This window comes from Spodoptera frugiperda, chromosome 29 (genome assembly GCF_023101765.2).
Source record: "Spodoptera frugiperda isolate SF20-4 chromosome 29, AGI-APGP_CSIRO_Sfru_2.0, whole genome shotgun sequence".
Taxonomy (NCBI): domain Eukaryota; kingdom Metazoa; phylum Arthropoda; class Insecta; order Lepidoptera; family Noctuidae; genus Spodoptera; species Spodoptera frugiperda.
The window spans coordinates 11,126,799-11,150,736 of record NC_064240.1 but is presented as its reverse complement, the minus strand read 5'-3'; the positions used below and the strand labels follow the sequence as shown (position 1 = coordinate 11,150,736).

Below are 23,938 nucleotides of genomic sequence, written 5' to 3'. Positions count from 1 at the left end.
CTAATTATCAAAACAAACTAAACAACAGTACCAATCAAAAACGCTTTCATAAATTAAAACTACTATCAAAATCATACCCATACTTAGCTACCTCCATCAAAGAAAGACAAAGCCGTACTTACCAAATTTGAATGTCTGCAAAGCTTCCAAAGGTAGCCAGTGCATCCATAAATTAGTAAGGCTCTCGGACGGCGCGGGGTCCAAGTGACCCAGTACTGGGAACACAAAGTGTGAACTGAACGTTCTACTGAGAAGATCTGTCATATTTCTTATAGCTTGGATCTTGTCATCCTCGTTGCCCGTGTATCGAGCTGCTATGATGTCACTGGAAGAAAATTATTGCGTTAGTATTTCATAAGGTTTCTGCTTTCTTGTTGAATGCGATAAGCTGAATTTCCAAGTAGGAGTCTAGGATTCGATTTTAGCGTGAGACCAAAAACTACTGCCTCGGTGGCCTAGTGGTTGCAAGTGCGACTGCTGGGCAAGGGGTCTCGGGTTCGATTCCCGGGTCGGGCGAAGTATTATTGGGCTTTTTTCGGTTTTTCGAAAATTTCTCAGTAGTTTCTGGAAATGTGCCCGGTATATGGCAATAGGCTCACCATCTATTACATGGGACTTACTACATAAATTGTGAAAAGTGGGTGTACACAAGTGGCATTACGTGTCATAATGTGCACCTCTGTAATTAAAGGCGTGACGATATGTATGTATGTATGTACCAAAAACTAGGTGATTGTTTTTAAAAATTAATTCAATCTAGCACAGTAACTTTTGTCCATACCATGATGAATAATGAATTTTAGAATACAAATGCTTATGAAAGCAATTTTATTTCGATGATCCTTAATGTTTTAGTTCACTAAATTAAAATGAATAATTATGAGTTTTAAGCAACTCTGTCTCATAATAAAAATCTAATCATCAATGAAAATCTAAAACCTAAAATCTAATAAAAGTAAATAGTCTTACCCAGTCCAAAGCACGAACTCAACATTCTCAGAATGTCGTGTGCGCATGTACCGCGCGGCTGACTCGATCAACTCGAGTGAGCTGTCGCACGAGTAGTCTCCGAAGCGACCCAACGCCCTATGGTGGCCTGAACTCCCTCGCTCGTCTGCTCGGCGACAATCTACAATAAAAAAGTGTTAAAAGATACTTTCATGGTGGTAAGGCAGTTTAGTAACGCGTAGGAGACTGAATTCTTTCCTGGTGTCATTTTAATCACCGATAGTCTAAAAGACCCTTCAATTTTGCAATCTAGAAATATTATGCGTATTTTTTTTATTAAAAAAGACAAATTCGAAGAGCATCTAGTAAAAATTAATAATTTCATCCTTTTTTTTAACGGTTTTATTTAGCTTGCTCTGTTTGTTTGTTTGGGTCAAGTTTAGTAATAGGCATTTAACCATCTTCCTAATCAAATATCAGTCTGATCGATCTAATATTTGATACACACTCTTAATCTTGATGACCATACAATATAAACCCATTGAAACCGTTATACATATTCTTTTATGTATTACTTGTTTGAAATTCGTCCTTTCAGTTCGTAGGCATGACTATCACCTTAGCGACATAAAACTTTCCTACGTTTTCACTATACAGCTCTTGTTACGCTATTATTTGAGAACCCATTTCGCTCTGTACCTGAAATACTTTTCTGTGTATTGACTTTATTTGAATTCCCTAAATTTATCTTAGTCCATATTGACATAAGGTAGAGGAAAAAGGAAAATGTCGTATGGAAACCTTGATAAACCGCTTACACGTGCCTGAGGGCTTATATTCCACTACTACCAAGGTTAGACATCAGCCATTTTTTGACTACATTTGACGTCGCATTTTGAGAATTTCTTGGACATGACTATAGCACTAACATTAGAACTTAAGACGGGATATTTACCATGTTTATTTATGTCTATGAGTTTCCGATATTTCAGCACTGTTGCAAGTTCTATGATCACGCCGAAATATCGGAAACTGATAGACATAAATAAACATGGTAAAGATCCCATGTCTTAAGTACTAATTTTAGTGTTAGTGACAATTTCAGTTTAAAAACTTATTTGACTATAGCATAAATATCGCATATTAGGGTTTATACCGATACAGGAGTCAAACATACAAGTCTAAACTAAAATACGATCCTTTGCTTCCAAAAATACTTCATAGCGTATTTCACCAAAAGACAAATGCACTTCGCATCTATCTTCCGCTTTGTGTCTCAGTCCCAATCAATTTTCAATCAATCATATCGATACTCATACCTCATATGTGCATGAGAACTGCATACAAATACAGGATTCCAGGTATTTGTGAGTACATACGGCGATTGGATGCGCTAATTAAACCGATGCTCCGCATACAAATTACTGTAGTCTGACAAGCAAACCGAAGTTGGGCGTCCAAATTGGAAACAATTCGTTTACTGTGGCCGACCAGGATAGCCTGACCATACACTAAATTTCCTGTGGTTTCAATTGCCTATTTATTTAGATTGTAATAGATTCTAGTGTAATAATTAGGATTTAGGATGTACAAATGACTGGTCTCAAGTTAATGAGAAGTTATCCAATGTATTCTCAGTATCAGATGAAGAAGAGTCTGACTCTTACTGACAAAAAACCACCCAACTCCTACTCTTGCTTTTCGAGCCGGAGCCCTGGTAAACCCGCTAAGTAGTCTACAGTTTCGGATCAGGCATGAGCCCTATTGGGCCCCAACTGTGGTGATTAATGAGAAGTCTAAGTTAGAACCACTACCAACTTAGTTAGGGTTCCTTTCATTATTTAGAGTCAAATCTGTAATCTTGTCATACAATTTTGGTGGCCTATCTACGCCTGTCAGTTCTTCTATCCTCTAGTATATGTATATCAAACATCACAATATTACACTAAAAATAGATTCAAATTACAAGAAAGTGGTATTAAGTAATATTCTTCGGCAATCAAAGGCATCATACAACACTTAGGTCAATTGACTCATCACAGAATCAAGTAAAATAGTTATACGAAAGTTTAAGCATTTAACTCACGAATAAACCACTGCGGTTACCCTGAACTACCGTTCGCAGTAAAAGTTAACTGAGGTTAACGTCGTCGTTGGAGTAACTTGACTGAACTTAGAAATAGTTAACATTTTATACCTACGTCTTCTAGTGTCGCCTTGTGATGTGTAGAGGGGATCATAGTGGAAGTCTGTTATGTGCCAGAAGTATCCTGTAACAAAGAAAAAAAATCATATTAGATATTTATCTCTAAACAAAGAAAAAAAACATATTAAGGAGTGTTATAGGACAATAATAACATCAGATTACAAATTGGTTGAAGCATTATAGTTCTCTAGAAAAACAAACCATTTTTGTTATGTTTCGTTTTGCGAATGAGGTTACCGGAGGCCCAATTACCCCTCTCCCCAATTTTCCCAATCTCCGATTCTCCAACAACCTTAAGTGTTTCGGATGTCCATGTGCGGCGGCCATTGCTTACCATCAGGTGATCCGGCTTATTAATATCGGCTACAGGCGATTCAGGCTTCACTGCTAGCTGAACAGCGAACATATGCTTCCAGTGTTTACTAATTATATTCATCAATTTATTTTAAACAGAGTAAAAATAAGTTCTGTCATAATTTTTGGTCTGCTGTGCCTGAGGCTTATCGATATACGTGGAGGACTAAGGGGAAGGCCTTTGTTCAACAGTGAACTTCTTTCGGTTGATGATGATGCCCATGGGACAATATAGACCTTATATAGCAGCAAAAGGTAAATAAATATACTAGGTAATTTTATCTTCCATTATCAATTTAAATAATACAGTAGACCTAATACTAAAAGAATCTAATCAGACACGCAATGTTGCTTCAATTACGCCTTTAATACAACCAGGAAAAAAGTACTCAAGTTTTTCCCCGTCCGTCGGGAGATCACCAAAAAGAAAATCATGTTGTAGTAATACGTCTGAATTTATCTGCAAACGGGAGTCGAGCAAAAACATCTGATTAATGGGGGAGCGAGTCAACTGATGAACATGTTTCGTATTCAAACGTGCTGCGTGTATGGAAGGGTATTGGTGTTTGGAGTGAATTTATTTTTCAGAGTAAATTGAGACGTGAGTTTGAAATATAAGTATGTTTTGGAAGGTATGCAGATGTGTATGTTAATATAATATCTTTGTGTCGTTACAACGTAAGTCATTTTTTCTCGCCTAATGGTAAGTGATGATTCGGCCTACGATAGAGTACGTCTGCCCATAAGCAACCTATTCACTCGGGCTTTGAAGACACACAGGTTATACCCAAAGAAACACAGACTCCGGCAAAGAGTTTCCCTCCCCAGTAGTTCGCACAAGGAAGTAAAATTGTTATTTCCTTGGAAATTCTCTTTTTCTTTTTTCATCTCCTCTGTCCTATCATATTCCAAAAATGTTGATGAAACAAAAATTAAAACCAACTATTCCACAAAAGAAGACAATGACGTGCCCAATAACACTAACCAACAAAGTAACTAAATGTTCGGAAACTGCTATCTACTACTATAGAACCATGTCAAAGCAACCATAAACTGTAACTCAACCGAACAGCTTCCGAAATGTACACCTTGGTAATGTAACAAAGTTGTAAGTGCCAGTCATCGTGGCCAATAGCCAGCACTTACGAAGTTCATTATAAACTCCCGCTTGTTCGAGTCATGCTTCAAATACAGTATTGGTAGCATATACGGGCGTACGTACCTATAGATATGTATACAACGTGTAACAAAAAGGGGGTATACATATCAAGTGCACGGTTTCTAGATAACATAACAAACGATACGGGAAGGGTTTTTAAACTCATGTTTTCATGGTACCAAGTTATGAATTTTTCAAATCGCGCCGGCGCGCTAATCAAAATTAGGTAGACAGGTACTAGGCGATCAGATTGACAGAAAAAATGTTTCGTAATATTAGCGAGTGACCCCTGTAGTGTTGTGACACGTTTGTATGATTTGAAACCAAGAACTATGCGATATCAAGTATTTGGTACTAATTTTTTTTTAAACGTATTTTAAGCTGAAACTTTGTGTAGAGATTCTATTCAACCTGTATTCATCAGGGCTTCTTGATGTATATGGGTATTTTGTTACACGTTGTATAGTCGACTATACGAAGACAGTGTATTGGTTATTGACTGCCTAGTTGTTCAAGACCCGTAAATGCGAGTAAGGATTTAGTCAGTAAGAGTCTGACACTCCCTCTTGCCTCGCCCAAGGCGGTATATAAGTGCAAGGAATCTTCGGTTTTCATTTTGTTTTTTCCAAGTCCACGGAGTCCAATCTGCCTGGCAAGTGTGAAGATAATGACTAAACAACTCTTTATATGTAGAGGGGGAAACAACTCTTTATATGTTCAGGCCTGTACGATAATCTTGTACTGCGCTTTGTGTCCGGTATATGGCAATATACTCTCTCCTCTTATTACATGCAATTTTAAGATAACAAGTGAAAAGCGGTTTAAATGCACCTCTAGAATACTGATCATTGAACTGAGAATACTATAGGGAATTAAAAGCCATAACGTTATATACGGTACATAAAGACCATAACAGACTTAAAGGTAGGTAACATTAAAATAATCGATTAACTTAGCAAGTTTCTCGAAGTTTCTCAGATCACTTACAGCGTATCTTGATAAAGCTATCAGCTAAAGTTGGTAGCAACAGTTTGTCGAGGACAATTTGCTTCCCTTGTGATAGTGAGGTTATCAGGTACCGATCGCACTTTTATTCCTATTTATCTGGGGCTTCATTTTCAATCGCTTTGTCAAGAAGAAAGGAGAATTTTCGTAAGCGATTGTTTTCTTTACCGATGTCTACATACTTGTGTGATTTTGGATTGAAAATGTCTATTTAACGAGTAAGAAGTATTTATTTATTTAACTTTCTGCAACTCTATTGTACAAGGGTGGGCTTAATGCTATAGATATTCCCGCAAGCCAGCCTTTAGGTGATACAGTGAGAATGTGGTCGGTGCTATAAAGTGTAAAAAAATATTTATTATTCGTATTTAGTAAAACTTAAACGTTTTCAAATAAAATTTTGTTAACTTATTTTCTGGCAAATAAATTTCTGATTTCATATGAAGATCTATCGATATCGACATAGACAATGTAGCTTATCAAATTTGATTAAAAATAAACATTCATGATACATATAAAGATAAAAATAATAAGAAACTAATCTATCAACTCCTAAATATTTGAGTACGAGTGGTATCAAAACAGTAGTATTGTGATGACCCATTTGCAGAAGTCTAGGGCATTCGACCTAGTTTACATTTTAGTGTCCATTTTAATGTGATTGAGAAACAGCAATGTAATTAGCATGAAGTAAATTGATAACCTGGTTCTAGGTATTTTTATTTATTGAGATAAACAGAGTTTTAATAATACCATTTCACCGGCTATTGTTTTCTATTTTTAAGCTTTCATTATTCTATGCCTTTTTTAAGGGGCAAAAATCATGCATTTACTTCTACCGCCTTGGGTGACTCGAGAGGGAGTGTCATTCTCTTACTGACTAAAAACTACCCCGTCCGTACCCCTGCTTTTCGAGCCAGAGCCAACTACAACAACTGTAAACTGGGTAGGTAGTTCACAGCTTTGGATTGGGCCGCAGTTCCGAATCGGGATTATACTATGCCTGACTTTAAAAAATAATTTCAAATGCCATGCTTCGTGTGGTATGTACTCCAACAGAAAACAATATACGAGTAATTATAACTTACATAATTATAATCTAGGTTAGTATTAGGACCACTAATACATAGTTTCACAGATGGTTACAAATAAAAAAGCAATGAAACATATCAAACAATTTACAAAACCTACACACGTACAACAAGAAAAAAAAACGTATCCAACACACAAAACGCAATATTTTTCTTTACATCCAAGCCGAGCAATGTCCCACGAGACACGAGTTGGCAAATCTCGCTAAATTCAACTCGCGAAATAAATTAGACAAGCGATTTGTACTTCCAACGGATTAAATTGTCTTCATTTATTAGCCCACCCCAGAGGCAGTGGGTTCCGTTAATTTGTTATATTTTAATGTATGCTGTTTCAAGTTTTCTTTTCTATTTTTTTTAATGGTGAAATGTAGTGGCCATTTTTCATTGGTTTAAGCTCGTGGAAACAGATGCTTTGTGTGTAAATGAGTTTGTTTACAGTAGTTTTTTTTTTGTTTGTAATTGTATTGTTTTTTGTGACCTACTATTTTTATTTTATAGTTTTAGTCTTCTTCTGCCAGAATTTTAGTTATTTATTTATTCTTAGTTAGTTAGTTACTTATTTATTCTAAAATAAAATATTTTTTCTAAAATAAAAGAAGCCTAAGTTACACCTGAGTACATCCTCTATCTGTCAATGAAAGTCCCGTCAAAATCGGTCAGCCCATTACAGATATTAGCCAGATCAAACAGACTGTCAGACAGACAAAAATTGTAAAACATGTAGTAAAACGTGGTTATATCAATATTACAAAGAGACACTCCAATTTTATTTATGAGTCTAGATTTCACGAAACTCTTAATACCGAATACCGATGAATTGTCGCACAAACAATAAATAACAACGCAAGAAACGATAATAGTTCTGGAATCTTTCCAAATATCAAGAAAATCTATGTGTTACGTAAAAATCCGTTACTCAATAAGAGTGTTTTTCTGACATGTCATTGTTACTAGTGAGATTTATTTTACGTTCATATATTTATACATTTTTGGGACAAAAATATCCAAAAAATAAGTCATATAAAGAGATACGGATAAATGAGTATTTCGTATAAGTAATGGGTAGTACAGATAACGTTTGGTAGTGGATAAATCAAGACTTGTCTAAGTAGGATGTTCTGAATGTCCCTTAGGATGATAATAAATTATTAGCATTACATTTGGTATTAATGTACAATTTATGATGAAATATCTGGACGTTATAAAAAACTGGTCAGTGAATTTGTTTCAGTTATTCTCTTTTTTTAAGGCTACTAAGTACCTTTCTAAGTCTAATTCGTGTATATTAAAACTCTGTAACTAGGCAGTAGGCTTCGTGACCTCGCCGCGTCTGCGAACGCTGCTCATGATTAAGATCCCCTTTATGGCTCGAAATTATTAGAGCTTTTCTCAATATATTTTATTGTGATTAAACCATTATTTTCAGCTATATAAAAATACATTGTGTTTTTTTATCACACAAAAAGTTAACATAAACTAACCTAACCTGAACCTTATGAATGATATTTTCAGAATTACATTGATAATCTAATTGCTCGAGGCATGATGTTTGTGTATTTATAAAATGTATTTACTTACTCTATGGCATATAATGCTAAAACAGGCGAGGCGACATTAATTGATTTAATTCGTAGCAGGAAGCGGCCTTACCCAACAAATACGTGAGACGAATATAGCTTTTTGTTGCTTTTTCATTTCATGGGGAAAGATTTACCATAGGTATATATTAAGTGTACTATGTTTGATAAACAAGTTTAATGTCAGTACTAACTCAGTGTTAACAACGGACTATTGCATTATTTTAAACAACATACAAAATCATCCACAATAATATGTTACAATGAACAATAGATCTATTGCGAAACTGACTGCACGGTGGGCACGGTGGCTGAGGAACCGGCTGGCACGGTGGCTGAGGAACCGGCTGCCACGCAACGTGGAGCGGGTTTGATTCCCACACGGACAACTCTTTGTGTGATGCATAAACTATTGTTTTAGGCCTGGATCCCATGTGTATGCAAACTTGGACGTTTGTAAACGTACCCACGATACTTTTTGAAACTCCTCGTATGGTTTTTTTAAACTCAACAAATACTCTCACCCAATATTAAACATAAATCTTCAGTACACATTTTATTTAGGTATCTAAAGTGTTAATACACAAGGTATCGGGACTTGACTGAAATTCAGAAAACATATTTACTTATCTTTAAAAAAAATATTCCTGTTACTTATTAATCGTAATGTTGAAATCACTTTAAGCTATTTAATGCTCTTAACAAACCCTTTTTTATTTGAATCCTCTTAATCCACAAACAATGTTCTGATCCCATAAGGATTGGTGAAGTTTTCCTTGAGATCTTTCCTTAACTGTTTTCTGTTAAGCCATAAATCACATAAATATATTTATGGCAACCAAAAACACATGCAACTCACAGATAAATGATAGATGATTTTTATTTCCGTATCACATGAATATAGGAAAAATGTCGCATTATCACGCCTATATTATTTTTTCATAGACTAAGGAAGAAAATGAGAGAAGTTGAACAAATTAGTGAATACAATGAGTAGTCATACTGTTATAAGCTTTACATATTTATAAAATTTCACAGTTTAATGTCAATGCTTCATAGTTAATAGGAAACCTATTGCTTCAAGTTACATGAGGTTTATTAATAAGCTAATATGTTATACAAAAATTCACCGCTACAGACTAATATGTAACATTGAAAAAAAAAATATTGTGAAGCTTTCTGAAAATTGAAGTGAATCTAGATAATATCCCTATTCTTCTCCCAAGTCAGCAAAATAATATGCTGGAAACCGCATCAAACGCGAAATAATATCGCACCCAATATTAAACATAAATCTTCAGTACACATTTTATTTAGGTATCTAAAGTACACAAGGTATCGGACTGACTGAACCTACTTTACTTATTTTAAAAAAGAGTTATTTAATGTTGAAATCACTTTAAGCTATTTAATGCTCTTAACAAACCCTTTTTTATTTGAATCCTCTTAATCCACAAACAATGTTCTGATCCCATAAGGATTGGTGGAGTTTTCCCTGAGATCTTTCCTTAACATTTTTTCTAGTTAAGCCATAAATCACATAAATATATTTATGGCAACCAAAAACACATGCAACTCACAGATAAATGATAGATGATTTTCATTTCCGTATCTACACATATAGAAAAATATCGCATTTTCACGCTTATATTATTCTCCAAAGACTTAGGAAGAAAATGAGAGAAGTTATACAAATTAATGCTGCTCATAGGTCACTACTCCTAATATCAGTCAACTTACCAAGCTGCTTATATACACCTTCCTACAACGACAAAGTACAGACGTAAACGCATTTTTTATTTTTAAGAGCAGCTCGGAGCTTCAACGTAATACCTCACGATTTAAATATAGATCTGTTTTGCACAAGTGCAGCCACAGCAAGGCGTTTACTGGCCAGATCCTTTTTCGAGGACTGAATTGCTTAACTTTTTCATTTTAATTAGTCTTATGTTTATCTTTGTTTTTTTTTTGTGGTCTATATGTGGGGGCTTGTTATTAGCAATAAGTTAAACCTATAGTTAGTATCTAAATAATGTTATTAGTCTGTAAGCCTTCCTTAAAATAAATAAATAAATAAATAAAATAAAATAATATAATAAATAAAAACCTATTTAACGGTTAATAAAAACAAAACATCTCAATAATTCTTTGCTCAATCTCCAGTTTGATCCGTAAACGTTGAGCATCAAAACAAAAAAAAAGGTAAAAGAAAAAAGAACAATAGAAATAATACCACGGAACAGATAATTTGATTACACGAAAAAACACGAGATCTCATCAAACATTTTCCTATTACAATCATAAAATAAATATAATCACTAAACGAATTTCTTCATCTTCAAGCGTGAGAAACGTATCGGGAGAGGAAATAATCAACGAAAAACCCATTCGTCATTGGGAATAAAGATTTAATACAATGCTGGGAGCGTGAGTTGCGTGATCAACCTGCTTCGTACTTACCGTGCTATGTATACCGTACAATATAATAACCCCATTTGATTGATGAATACGAGTAAGTACGAAGTTTTACGAGGAATGACGAAGGCTTAAGTGTTGTTACTTGTGGTATTGTACGTGAGAATTATGTGTACCGGGTTTTACGAGTGACTTTGAATTGGTATTATTTATAGTAGGGAAAATGTATTGTGATGTTTGTGGCAGAAGGTTGTTATGATAACTGATGGCACGTCGTTGACAGGTGAATATTAAAGTAAGGTAAGGTATGAATATCGTAATAATTCTGCGTGTAGACACTGGGAATAGGTGAATAAAATAAATGTTGTTGTCTTGCGAGTAAATAAGAATTGTGATAGATTTTGATTTATTTGCTTTTTGTTTCGACTTCAATTTATATAACATGGTAATAAGATTAGGCTAGAGTCAGATGATGGATTTGTCTTAGTAACACGAAACCTAATAATATATGATTATGAATGGTTAGACAAAACTATTGTTAAAGATATTGTCATACGCGTAAAAATAATTTGCTGCAGTGTGTGGTCCAGTAGGAAAGACCGTTTTGAGGAAATACATGTTTTATATTCAGTTTAAACAAAGGTTTTTTTCTGCATTAATGAAAAATATTCTGACAGCTTAAACCCTTAAAATATTTTCTTATAGGAACCTCTAAACCACCCTTAGGATGTTTTTCCACCAGGTGTGCTATGCTACGTAGCTGTAGATACGTTTGGCATCTACCAATCATACGAGTATTCATTGGTACACATAGCTTAACACTGGTGGAACCGGATTCAACTAAGATAATATGTTTTTATATATTCCACATTGCGGCGGCATATCTTCGTAGCACATCCTACTTGCATGGCTACATTACTTAGTATCACTGGAAACGATCACATAATTTCATATGCTTAGGTATTATATATACTCGCAGCTTAACTATATAGCACATATCTGGTGGAGAGGCACCCATATACTCGTAGCATAGCTACATAGCACATCTTTGCCGAAAATCACCCTTAACCCCAAGAACATCAGCATCCATAAAACGTTCTATCTATACCTTTGTAGGTCATAAGATTAGTATTCCACCACCATCACTCACACGGGTGGAATAAAAAATAAAAGTACCTAATACTTTTTCTCCTTAATACAATGTCAGTCTGTCAGTGTTATAAGGGACGTACTCTACGTGATTTTGCGTCGTCTGGTTATAACCTGATAAGGCGACTGATGTAAAAAATATTTTCGTTGCCAACCGTAGAACTTAATTTTTGTTCATTTTTTCGCTTTAGCGCAAGGGAAAGGTCGGTGTAATCAGTTGATGTGAACATCGAGCTGAGAACGCTTGTTGATCTATCACAATTTGTCCTTCCATTCGCTTCAAGTACGTGACTGAAAGAATTCTTGGAAGTTTTTTGTGAGAAGCTGCTATAGTGTTGCTGACTTTGATTCTATTCATTACTTATCATATTACGTATTATTTCATGTAGTTTAAGAAAATAATGAATGGGCAATTAGTGATAAAGTGTATCGGTATTATTATTTAATTAAGTTTAGAAATAAATACACAATTAAATGTAAGTATGATTCCTAATTTATTCTTTTTAAATTCTCTACTAATTATAGGAGCTATAAACATTAATTTCTGCAATAGATATACGACTTTATATATACGATTACCTAACAAAAATAACTTTATACGCAACTCACCGAAAAATCAGATTTTATACTTTCCAAAGCGTACGTTTTTAAAATAATTAATTAGTATCCGTTGAGAGCGCGCAGTTCCGTTCCTTCTTTAAATGGAGTCATGAGGATACAAAGTCACGAATTCCGACCCTCTTCTAATTTGATTAGGACTCAGTTTAGCCCACCAGTCATTAACTTTTCACGAAATAAAAACGTTAATTTGAAAGTACAGTCGGGAACTGGATTGCTTGTACGGAATTTTTATAGGTACAAGGATTTTAAAAATATGATTTTTACAAAATAAATGTAATATTATGTGATTACATTAATCATCATGACTTATGTTAATACAGATTTATTTCTAAATGTCTGTTAGGTTTCAGTTAGTCTGACTAATGGATCTAACTACGGATAAAATTGGAAGTCATTGGAGGAGGCCTATGTTCAGCAGTGGACGTTGAATCAAAGTTAATTCAGATAAACTTATAGAAAATGGTTTGAAACAAGCCCGTGAGGGTTTTATCTAACACCATCATTATTAAGACAATCACAAGAAAAAACACAACACTTAATAACTCTTTCTACAAACACAATTTTAATCTACCACTTCCCACACAAACAAACAGACGTTTTTTGCTCACAGACAAAGCACTAAATAAATTGTACTCGCCATGCATTTTACAATATCATTCGATCACTGTCATTGTAGACTCCCCCGGTGGTTCATTATACCATAAGAACATGAAACAAAAAACACTACCATAGCATGGTGGTCTAGTTGACTACACGACTGTGTATTGTCAGGTACATTAACGGTTTGATTGTAAAACTTAGAGTAGGGCATGAAAGTTTTAAATAAAGATCAAAAAAATCTGAATGCCGGTTTCTATAACAAAATCAATCAGTTTGAAGTATCTCATTATAACTAGATCAATGAGATTATCTTAAAAGTTGGAATAAAATACTGTTTCTAAAACAGCATTCGATTTGATATCGGATTCTATCATAAATTTTAAAAGATATAGGATTTTTGTCCACGACGGTGGCAACAAAGCACACGGCCTACCTGATGATAAGTGGTTACCGTAGCCTATGAATGCAAATTATAGGCATTCATTTGATATCATGTAAGTAGAGATTGAGCTGGCTTATGTTTCCACAAGGATAAAATACAAAGAAATCCAATTGAGGCAGACTTAAACCCTTGTACAAGGTACAGAGCGTTTGCAAAACATTTCCCCACAATAATTTGGCATCAGACAACTCACAATTACCAAAAAACACACCCACTAACAAACAGAACATAAAACAAAAACCCATTTACCTCAACATCATTGTGGAAACTCACCTCACAGCATACATACATACATAGCCACATCTAACAATATGTTGTTTGAAGATTAACCCGACATCGGCAAAGTCGGATCATCAATCAAGCCTTACCCTCAACAAAGAGAACGGGTAGCCTGTGATTAGCGCTTCTGAATTATCTACCATCGTGTGTGGAAGAGAAAATGCTTTCAAACTAATTGTTCAAGAGAAACTGTTGTTTTTGTCAGCCAAATTCATTGAGTGTCGTTGTAATGATCGAGTGTCACTGTTATTGATTGGGCTTGGAATCGGTTAATGTTTTGTTTTGGATTCATTGAAGTATGTAGGCTATGTTCATGAAGATATGAGTATTACTAAATGATCTTCTTAATGGCCTACTTCAACGTCATTCTGAGTATTTATTTCTATAACGAGATAAAATTGTTTTAATGATTAACCTAATGCTACATTCCTAGGCTGAAACCTGATTCATAGATGCGGTAGGAAAGATAAAGATAATATTCCGCTCGAAAAAGAAAATGTAGAGTACATTCAACTATTTTAAGATAATTTTCTCTTAAAATACTCGTACTTTTTATAAGAAGCGGGACCAAAGTAAAATTGAAATCACCTAAACTTCAAGGAAAATAGAAAAGTACAAACAGCCAAAATAAATCATAGCTCTCACGCTCGTTTTCCTATTCAACTACTTAATAATAATATCCTTCACAACCGCAAACTGCGCTCGATTGTACCGCCCTACTTTTGCCAACCGCTTGAGCATATTAAATTATCGTAATGATGAATTTACAAAAGGGGAAATACCTCTGCGGTATTACGAGAATTGAACCACCACTGGCTATATTTTATAACATTATTAAACTGACATTCATAGATCTTATCTCACTGCGTGTACGTTGTAAATTATGACTGAAAGAGATATGCAAAAACGTGGAATGGAATATGAACAAAAGATATTCGGTCGTCGGTGTTGTTAGGGGTGAAATTTGTGACAAAAATTTGCGTGCTTCGTTGGAAACTTTAAAAGATTTGTGGATGAGCATTTGCTAATAATTACTTGAAATATTTAATGTTGATAATCGCTAAGTTCATGTAAAAGTTGTTAGTTTAGTATTTTGTAGTAAATTTTATTTTTATGTTACGTTATTTTAGGGATCATTATATACGGACTAAAGATCAGTAAAATAACCACAAATAATCTAATGACTGGTATTGGAAAAATAAATACTAGAGCGTCGTTTAAATCTTCTAACAAAAATCTTTCTATAATTACACAAGAACAATCCAACTTTTTTTTGATCAAACATTATACATCTTCAATAATCACGATGCCTTATTTTATTTACAAATCAAATTGAATACGAAACCACTGATGCGTAAAGTTCAACATTTTCAGAGCTTATCCACACAGAAAATTAAAATTAGAGTGGATTTATTTTCAAAATATGAAAAACAGTGCATTTGTGTCGCCTGCGCAGATACTGTCTTTAAGGTCCGAGTAAATAGGTTTCTTATACCCATATGTTCTTGTAATCAACAGATTATTGTTTCTCTGGGTCTGGCTCTAGGTGTGATGTGTATGTGAAATCGTATGTTTGTAAACGCATCTACGAAACTGAAGAAAATCGTAGTGTGAGGCAACGTAAATGCTTAATTCCCGATTCCCCAACAACCCTTGAACTCATAAGCCCCAAGAGGCAACGCACTTGTAACGCCTCTGGTGTTTCAGGTATCCATGGGCGGCGTCGATTGCTTACCATCAAGAGATCCGTCAGCTCGTTTACCGATTTATACCATAAAAAAACGTTTAACAATAATTATAACAGAATTGTAAAATAATAAAACCATGCTAACTTTATTTCACAGTGTGGACACAGCCTTATTCAAAAACAATCGTCGGTGAAGCGAGCAGTGAACAATTTTCCTTCAGAGCGGCTAGCGCTAATCTTTCGGCTACGAACTAATTTTCCAGTCACGCAAACCATCGATCATGTATTTAAATGTATTTCTTTGTAGACGCTTTACACATAGTGCGGAAGTAATCCCCGCTGTTTGCTATTGGATTAAATTAACCTGGAATTACTGTTATGTTGGCTTAGATTGTTTTTCTTTTCTGTGTATTTGTTTGTGAGATATATTTTTTGTTCTAAGGATTACAAATGGTTTTATCTGTATGGCGTTTATACTTTATATAAGTTTTTAACAATATCATTAGAACTTGCAACGGGATATTTACCATGTTTATTTATGTCTATGAGTTTCAGATATTTCGGCAAGTTGCAAGCGCCATGATCACGGATGAACTTAATAAAGTTTATAGAAATTAATAAAGATGGTAAATATCCCGTTTCAAGTTCTAATAATATCGCTTATACTTTTATAAAAGTTACCAAATACATGTGAAAATATTACATCAATTCGTTGTGATTATATTCATTAAAAAGAAAACACGAATAGACCAAGGAAAAACTTAATGTTAGCATTCAGTCTATTATTAAGGACTCTATATTATTAAGAATAAAACTAATTGTTACCTTACCTTACTTTTTATTAGTATTTATACGTTTTCGATAAACAATACGACATGGTAACCATATTTTGTTTGTCGATTTCTTTTTAATTACTTAACCAGATATACATATAAAAAACAGTTAAACTAGGTTTTTTAATTCGCGCACCCATAAATCTACCGACGGACAGCAAAATTATATCAGTCGTTAAAAAAATCCAATAAATTCACGCAGACAACGATAAAAAATACGATTAAACTTTTTACTCAAATAAAAAGCGACAGAACTCGCAAATTAGTATTGTGAACATAAAATGGTCGACGTAAACAGGCGATAAACTTCCGTAAAACTATATACGTAAGGTATAATTTACATTAGTATACATGGTAGTACATTATGTTACGCTGTCCCAGGCACCCGAACAAAGGTTTTCGATCCATTACCGAAACACTAAAAGCCTATTAGCTACTGATAGACAGAAACATCGTTAAACATAAAAGATTAATGTTTTTTAAATGAACGCCTGGGACCTAAATGTTGCTAAATGTCTGCACAATTAAGAAAATTGGCAACGTTCTAGTTCTGACTAGTGAGAAAGAAAACTTTTCTGTAGTTTGCCCCGGTTAATTTTGTTACGTTTAGCATAAAATAGTTCTTGAAATTATGCGCAGTAAGTTGAATTTTCAAAATTAGTCTTCGTCTGAGTGTAGTTTCGCTATCTCACTATCATGCCTGTTTGATGTTCAATGGCATAATAGATGCGTACAGAGATAGGTACTAAGTTAATAACCTAGACATAATAAATCTGAGCACACAGAACGCCAGTGGAATACAAACTAAAATACTTCAAGTAAGTTCCTTCAGCCTTCAAGATTTCCACTAAGAAGGAGGCCAAATATTTTTCAAAGTAAAATCAACCCTATCGCCTAAGTGATAACTTGTATATACAAACAATTTATCATTCTCAGTCAGCACTGTACATAGGGACGTCACTCAAAATGTTCCAAAACATACTTGCTACGTAAACAGGGTGCTACTAAAAATTCAGAGGCGGAACCATGGCTTTGCATTTTAACGGTTTTCAAACCGCAACCATGGGTTGGAGGATAGAACAAAATCCTATACTTCCCTAAAACCGAGGCCCCGTGAAATTACACCATTACCTAAATAATGGATGTAGGTATTTTGTGGTGTGCCAAATGGCTTGTACGTGGCCATCTATCAGTTAAGATCGATTCGTTTACTTTCTATGTATTTACGTTTGTAAGCAGGTATTGAATTCGATTTTTGCATTCACGCCTCTCAAGCGGTAAAAGAAGTTCGGGAGAAAAATAATAAACTATGTATAAGGCTAACTAAAAATGTATTGAAGCTGAATGAAAAATCGTGGAAATCTTTGTTTTATGTTTTTTTGATTCGAACAGCAAATTTATTTTATTCAATTACCAAGAAAAGATATGCAACGTTACGCCTTTTATCCCCGAAGGGGTAGGCAAAGTTGCACAATAAGGTACATATACACCCACTTTTCACAATTTGTGTTATAAGTCCCATGTAATAGGGGGTGAGATATTCGAACAAAAATATCCCACATTGTTCATAGCTCAGTTAGGTGGAGTAAAAATACTCGTAGTACGTACCATTATACCATGTCATAACCTTCACATGAATTGTGGCACGTAATATTATAAACCTACTTGGTAGTGCTCCAAGAAATATCAAAAGGAACCTGACTTGCTCGCAGTCAGCATTTACTACTTAGCGTAATAAAGTTACCTAACAAAATGGTGCCCTAGTACATAGTATCGGTGTCCCTATTCCTTGGGTAGTAGCCATCATCATATTTCCATATCAATTTCTTCTGACTATTGCTGTAGTAAGATCAAAGTACAGTCGTCTTGTCAAATACGATTTTGAAATCTTAAGGCGATGAGATCATGATTTTCGGCTAAAGTTTAAAAGGCATTATTAGTAGATTTGTGTCCCTTAACGTGTTCTTGTCCGCACTGAGTAATATTAAATTTTGTGTACTTCAAAAATTGTCGTTTCCGATCTGGGTGTCATTATTGTATATTTATATTAGCACCAATAGTATTATAATAGACAGAATAATGTAAAGAAAACAAAATTTCATTCGTTTCATAGAGAAAAATCTCGAATTTTCTGTAATAGTAAAGGAATCGGAACTCAAAGAGAGACGACATAAAAGTGTGTCCTTAGCTCGTCTCTATCAAGTGTTTCGTCTAACAATCTATGACGGTAAAATAAAGACGTTTCTCGAGACAATAATGCCTAAGGTCTAATAGGGTTTCCAGATTCCTTTATGTTTTTCAAATAAAAGGCTGTCTTATCACTTTCTGATCTTTCGGTAAAAGCCAATAAATGTTATTCTAGGAAGAAATAATAGACTTTGAGAGGATAATAATGGAGATATTATTCTCTTTTATTTCCAATAGTTTTACGATAAATAGGACAAGACTGGAGGAATCTGTTTATGGCAAAGGATGTGAGTTTTATTCATGACTATAAGACATTGTTTTTCGATCTTAAAGAAATAGGAAACTTTAATGTCTATTTTCAGATAGGACTAATAGTACTATAATTTATGTCAGTTATTAATGTTATACGTTACTATAATTTAAGTTTGATTGCTCAAGATTTGATAATTTAAAAGAAATCAGGATGAAGTTAGGTACACAACCTTAGCAAAAACACGTCTTATAGGATTACAATACAAAATGAAAATCAAAAGCATTTTTATCAATTAAACTATATATGGAACTTTTAAAATGTTCATAACTAAAGAAATAAATAATAGTCTGTCAGTGACGCTAGATGCTCGATTCTAAATATAGATTCGAATGGAGAACTAACAAGAAATTCTCTTATACCTAGCTCCTACCAAGAACCGAACAGTATACCTAGCAAAAAAGGACACACCCTACACTGAGAGTACTTTGAAATTCTACTTCGGGGAATAACAACAGCGTCTAGTTATGTAATGTCAAACGAATGGTGCAGAAAAGGAATTGCACAGCAACGCGACCCAACAAGGTTTGACCCTACGATTTACGACATTTCTATGTCCGGGCTGTTACTGCGGGGTTACAAGTTACAAGTGACGTCATAGTACACAATGTAAGTTAAATGTAGTTAGAACAAAAATTGTTTAGTACAAGAATGTCGCATTGTGGGAACCCTAATTACAAGAATGTGTGTGTAGGTACCCATAACTTACTAAGCTCGCATTTTATCGTCTATACGTGTTCATTCCTTTTAAAGGATCCCCTTGTAAATGGAAATCCTTATATTTACGATATCTGCTAGTGTAAACAGGCTTTATGTTAGGGACAGATGAGAAGCTATATTTTTTCTTTGATACGTATTTGTAAGCTACATTTTATCGCTTTTGTTACGCTGTCCGCGTTAGATAGGGTGAGTACATAAATTCTGTACAACATATTTGTTACTGATAAAATGTGTATTGTGTACCTATATTTTGATCTATTTTCCTTTTTAGGATGATGTGAAGGTTTTAGCGTATGTTTAGTATCTTAGACCTTTTTCCTCGTAAAAATCATACGATTTAATCTAGTCAGTAATTTGAAACAATTTCAAAAGGAACGTTACTACAGCCTAACAAACATCACACTTAAGCATTACCTAAATGTTGAGGTTGTTAAATAAGATTTACGTGTCCTTGCTTTTGATGTGATTGTATAAGCTGATTTTTTAAGCTTGACTGAATCAGAGAACTCAAATTCAACAATCATAAATCACATTTTAATATTATAGATGTGAAAGTTTGTTTGTTTAGACGTTTATCCGTCAATTACTCTGAAACAATAGAACAGATTTTGATGAAGTTTGGTATACAAACAAGGTATGACAAGCTGATTTAGGTGATAGGATACTTTTTTATCCCACGGGAACGCGAACAAAGCCGCTTACACAAGCTAGTCAACGTATAAGAAAAAAAAAACAATTACGTACCTACATTTATTAAATATCTCCAACATTATATCGGTTACGCATGATCGCAGATAGCTAATCACAACAAAACAAATAATTAATTCTTAGGAAGTAAGTCCCTCAGGGCTTAGAAAGGTTACGTCTATTGGAAACTGAGTAGCGAAATATACGCATAAATAGCGAACAAAACTAGTAACAATAACTCACAAACTAACTTTACTACCGTTGTTATTATAAGGTATTGGACTGGATTATGTAGTGATCAGAGACTTATGTCTACAGTCCGTAATAGTATTAACTAAAAATCACGGTTTACTCACGTATTATTAATGGAGAAAAGCTCTACTAGTTTTGAATCACAGAGGGACGCTAAATAGATAGCTACGTTAAAAATGTGGGTGCATCTAACAATACGACCAGGAACTGTATTTTTTCCTACAAGAGTATATTAAGAACAGTTTTGAAAATTAAAGCAATTGTCTGTATCTATATACTTAGTTTAATAAAAACGTGGGCATTGAAAATAATCTGAGCTTAGGTGACGTTGCAATTGGTTTTAAAAGTTTGTGTGTATTTATTTATCTCTTATGCTATTATGTTTGTTTAGGTATATATTATTGAAATGGTCCTTTTCCATCACTGAAATATTATAATGAAAGTAGTATTGCTTAAACTATGTACCTACATGACATAGCGATCCAAAGTTAATAAAATTTTCAATGACACTTTACGAGTATTATAAATTCAGAATAAACTATTTCAATTAACGCGACCGCTCGCCTAACTTTTAACTATACAGGACATATTATTATATCTGCTGCATAGTTGGAACTCTGACTACATTACTCTATGTTAAAATATAAAAACAACAAAATGTTTTGGTGTGTATTTTTTTGAAAGTGACAAAATCATCCATTGACTTCTCCCGCCTTGGGCGAGGCGAGAGGAAGTGTCAGACTCTTACTGACTAAAAACCACCCCGTTCCTACTCCTGCTTTTCGAGCCAGAGCCCCGGTAAACCCGCTAGGTAGTCCGCAGCTCTAGAACCGAAATAACTGGTAGTGTTTATTTTCTTGGAGCGAAGTTATCATAATATTAGTGGAGCGATCATAACAAAAGCTCAGCCGTTATTGTTACGATGTGCAATAAACTAAGGTGTGTTTTATAAAACTGTTTACAAGAGAAATAGTTGCTTAACCTATTTTTTTTTTTTGTGTATAGTGCAGTGTTTATGAGGGTTTTGTTTATTTTCTGAAGGTGTTTATGTATGATACACGTACTGCACGAAATAGGAGAAAAAATTAATATTTTCACCTAATCACTCAGGCTAAAAATAAAAGGCATAGTGATGTGGGATTACAGTTACATTTTAAGAAGATTCAACGCAATGAAACAGATTTTCAACGATGTTCGGTGTTTGGTGATAGGTTTCTTTTATATAGATTTTTTTACATCTAAACTTTCGTTTAGACGTTACGTTCACACAAGTAAATCACACATACTGAAAGTAACACACCTAGACAGACTGACAGACTATTATTTTTTTATTCATTGACATTAGTTGTTGACATTCCAAAGTACCTTTGTATGATATGCTAATTGGAATAAATGATGAATGACTTTAACTTTTTTTAGTTAATAATATTCTTAACACTGTTATATGATGTATTTTCACACAAAAAAAAAACCAATAAAGAATTCAATTTGTTCAATTTGTCTAGGCAACAGTTGTAAATGATATGCAAAACTAAGCCAGCCCGTATCCGCATTCATGCATAAATGATGCGAGGGCTTCGTGTATAAGTCCTGACTAGCCGGCCTGAATCAATAAGTCAGTTTGATTATACATACTTTACATTGATTTGTAAATGGAAAATTGTTGAATTGTATCAGAAAATTGCTTTAGCTAGAGCCTATATAATATGCCTTTATAAAACATAACTGCCACACTCAGAGTCATTTAATAGTTACTCAACTCCGTCCTTAGAAATCGCTTTCCATATAAAATCGTTACTAAGGAATAATTTAAGTAATCATTAAATGTCTCTGAGTGTGGCAGTAAAACAACTAGCTAATGTCCGCGGCTTCGCTCGCGTGAATTTCAGATTTAGTGACTAATAAAAGTAACCTAAGTTACTTCGTAGTTCATCAGCTATCTGCCAATAAAATTCCCGTCGAAATTGGTCCAGCCATTTCAGAGATTAGCCAGAATAAACAGACAGACAGACAAAATTCAGTCAGATTTTATTGTCAGCAGCGCGACAATCGCCGCGTCGTGTGTCGCGGAATGTTGCTCAAGAATATAAATAAGCCTCTAGCATGGCTTGAAACTAGTCGAGTTCATCGTCAAACAGTTACGTGAATAAGCCGTTAATTTAGTTGTCTCACGAAAGTTTAAAATGATGAAATTATAGTTTTTTTTTAATTTGTAATTCAAATAGCAAATGCTAGAGTTCGGTGAATCAAACGTAATCAAATAATTTCTAACTATACTAAACACCTTTAAACTCTAGTTAACTACAAATTATACTTGATAGAGACATAATGATTACCACTTATCGTCATAGTATGACGATTATACATAATAAGTCAATTTGAACTATTATATCATAGTTAATATCCAATCGATTAACTAGTTCGTAATTACTATTGATGATATATTATTGAACGTTCATGTATATCAAGAACTTGTACTTCTCTTGCTAAAGAATTTCTCTTAAATAAATTCTTATCCCGTTTTTAGTCAGTAAGAGTCTGACTGGCCCTCTTGTTTTAACCAGGGAAGGAGACCCCGTGAGATTTTCTAATAAAATGTTCCAATATTGTAAGAATCAAATTATAAAATAGTCGATGTTGGTAACATGAGAAGATGTTTACTAATGGTTTGATTTTATTTTTTGGAATCCGTCCTGTACTTTAGTAAAAATATTCAACACATACAAAAAAACAATCATTACCTGTCTATGACTTCAGTACATCGATAACTATACATTAAACACTACACAAGGGTGTAATTCACTTATCGAACCCAATAAAGAGTCCCAGAGCATTAATTGTTGGTCAATCAACACGCGAACTGATAATTTTCGCCTTTGTACTAGCGTTTGATACTTCATTTTACATTTTTGAAGCAAAATATATTTATTATTCGTTTTTTTTTTTTATTAAAAAGTCATCATAGTAGTCAGTAAGAAATTTCGAAGTTAACAGAACAATTTTTGCGATCAGTAGATGGCGCTAGTGTAGGGTTAGGTCATGTCAAATCAAGGACTGTAGCTATTCACGAAAATTTCAAAACAACAAGAAACAAAGAATTAAAAATACATACCTACTACCTAAAACATAAAACAATAAATGAAACCCTTGCCACATTGCGGCGTGTCAACACAAATTCGATTGTGCACGTAAGGCTTGTAGTCCATCAGCTCAAAGCGCGCAGACAGCTATAAGCTTGTGCCTCGCGTGTCACGACCATGTGTAAAGCACATTAGGGCACACGCACATTGCTTTATACGAATTGCTATTTGATCAAATACGTATGAGCAATCGTTCCACAAATATCACTAACGTCTCAAGGCAATTTTAGTATATAAGTAAGGTGTAGTATTGATTCTTTGTATGGAAGAAAC

At 34.2% G+C, this 23,938-nt stretch overlaps 1 protein-coding gene across 1 annotated transcript in view; it reads right to left on the bottom strand.

Moving 5' to 3' along the window:
• Positions 1–23,938, bottom strand: part of LOC118268508 (acid sphingomyelinase-like phosphodiesterase 3a) — a 71,396-nt gene that overhangs the window by 22,729 nt on the left and 24,729 nt on the right. Inside the window, exons 3-5 of the mRNA XM_035583032.2 lie at positions 3,150–3,218; positions 970–1,129; positions 123–325 (exon numbers count right to left, since the gene is read on the bottom strand). Of these exons, the coding sequence (XP_035438925.1) occupies positions 123–325; positions 970–1,129; positions 3,150–3,218 (432 nt within the window). The remainder of the gene's footprint in view (positions 1–122; positions 326–969; positions 1,130–3,149; positions 3,219–23,938) is intronic.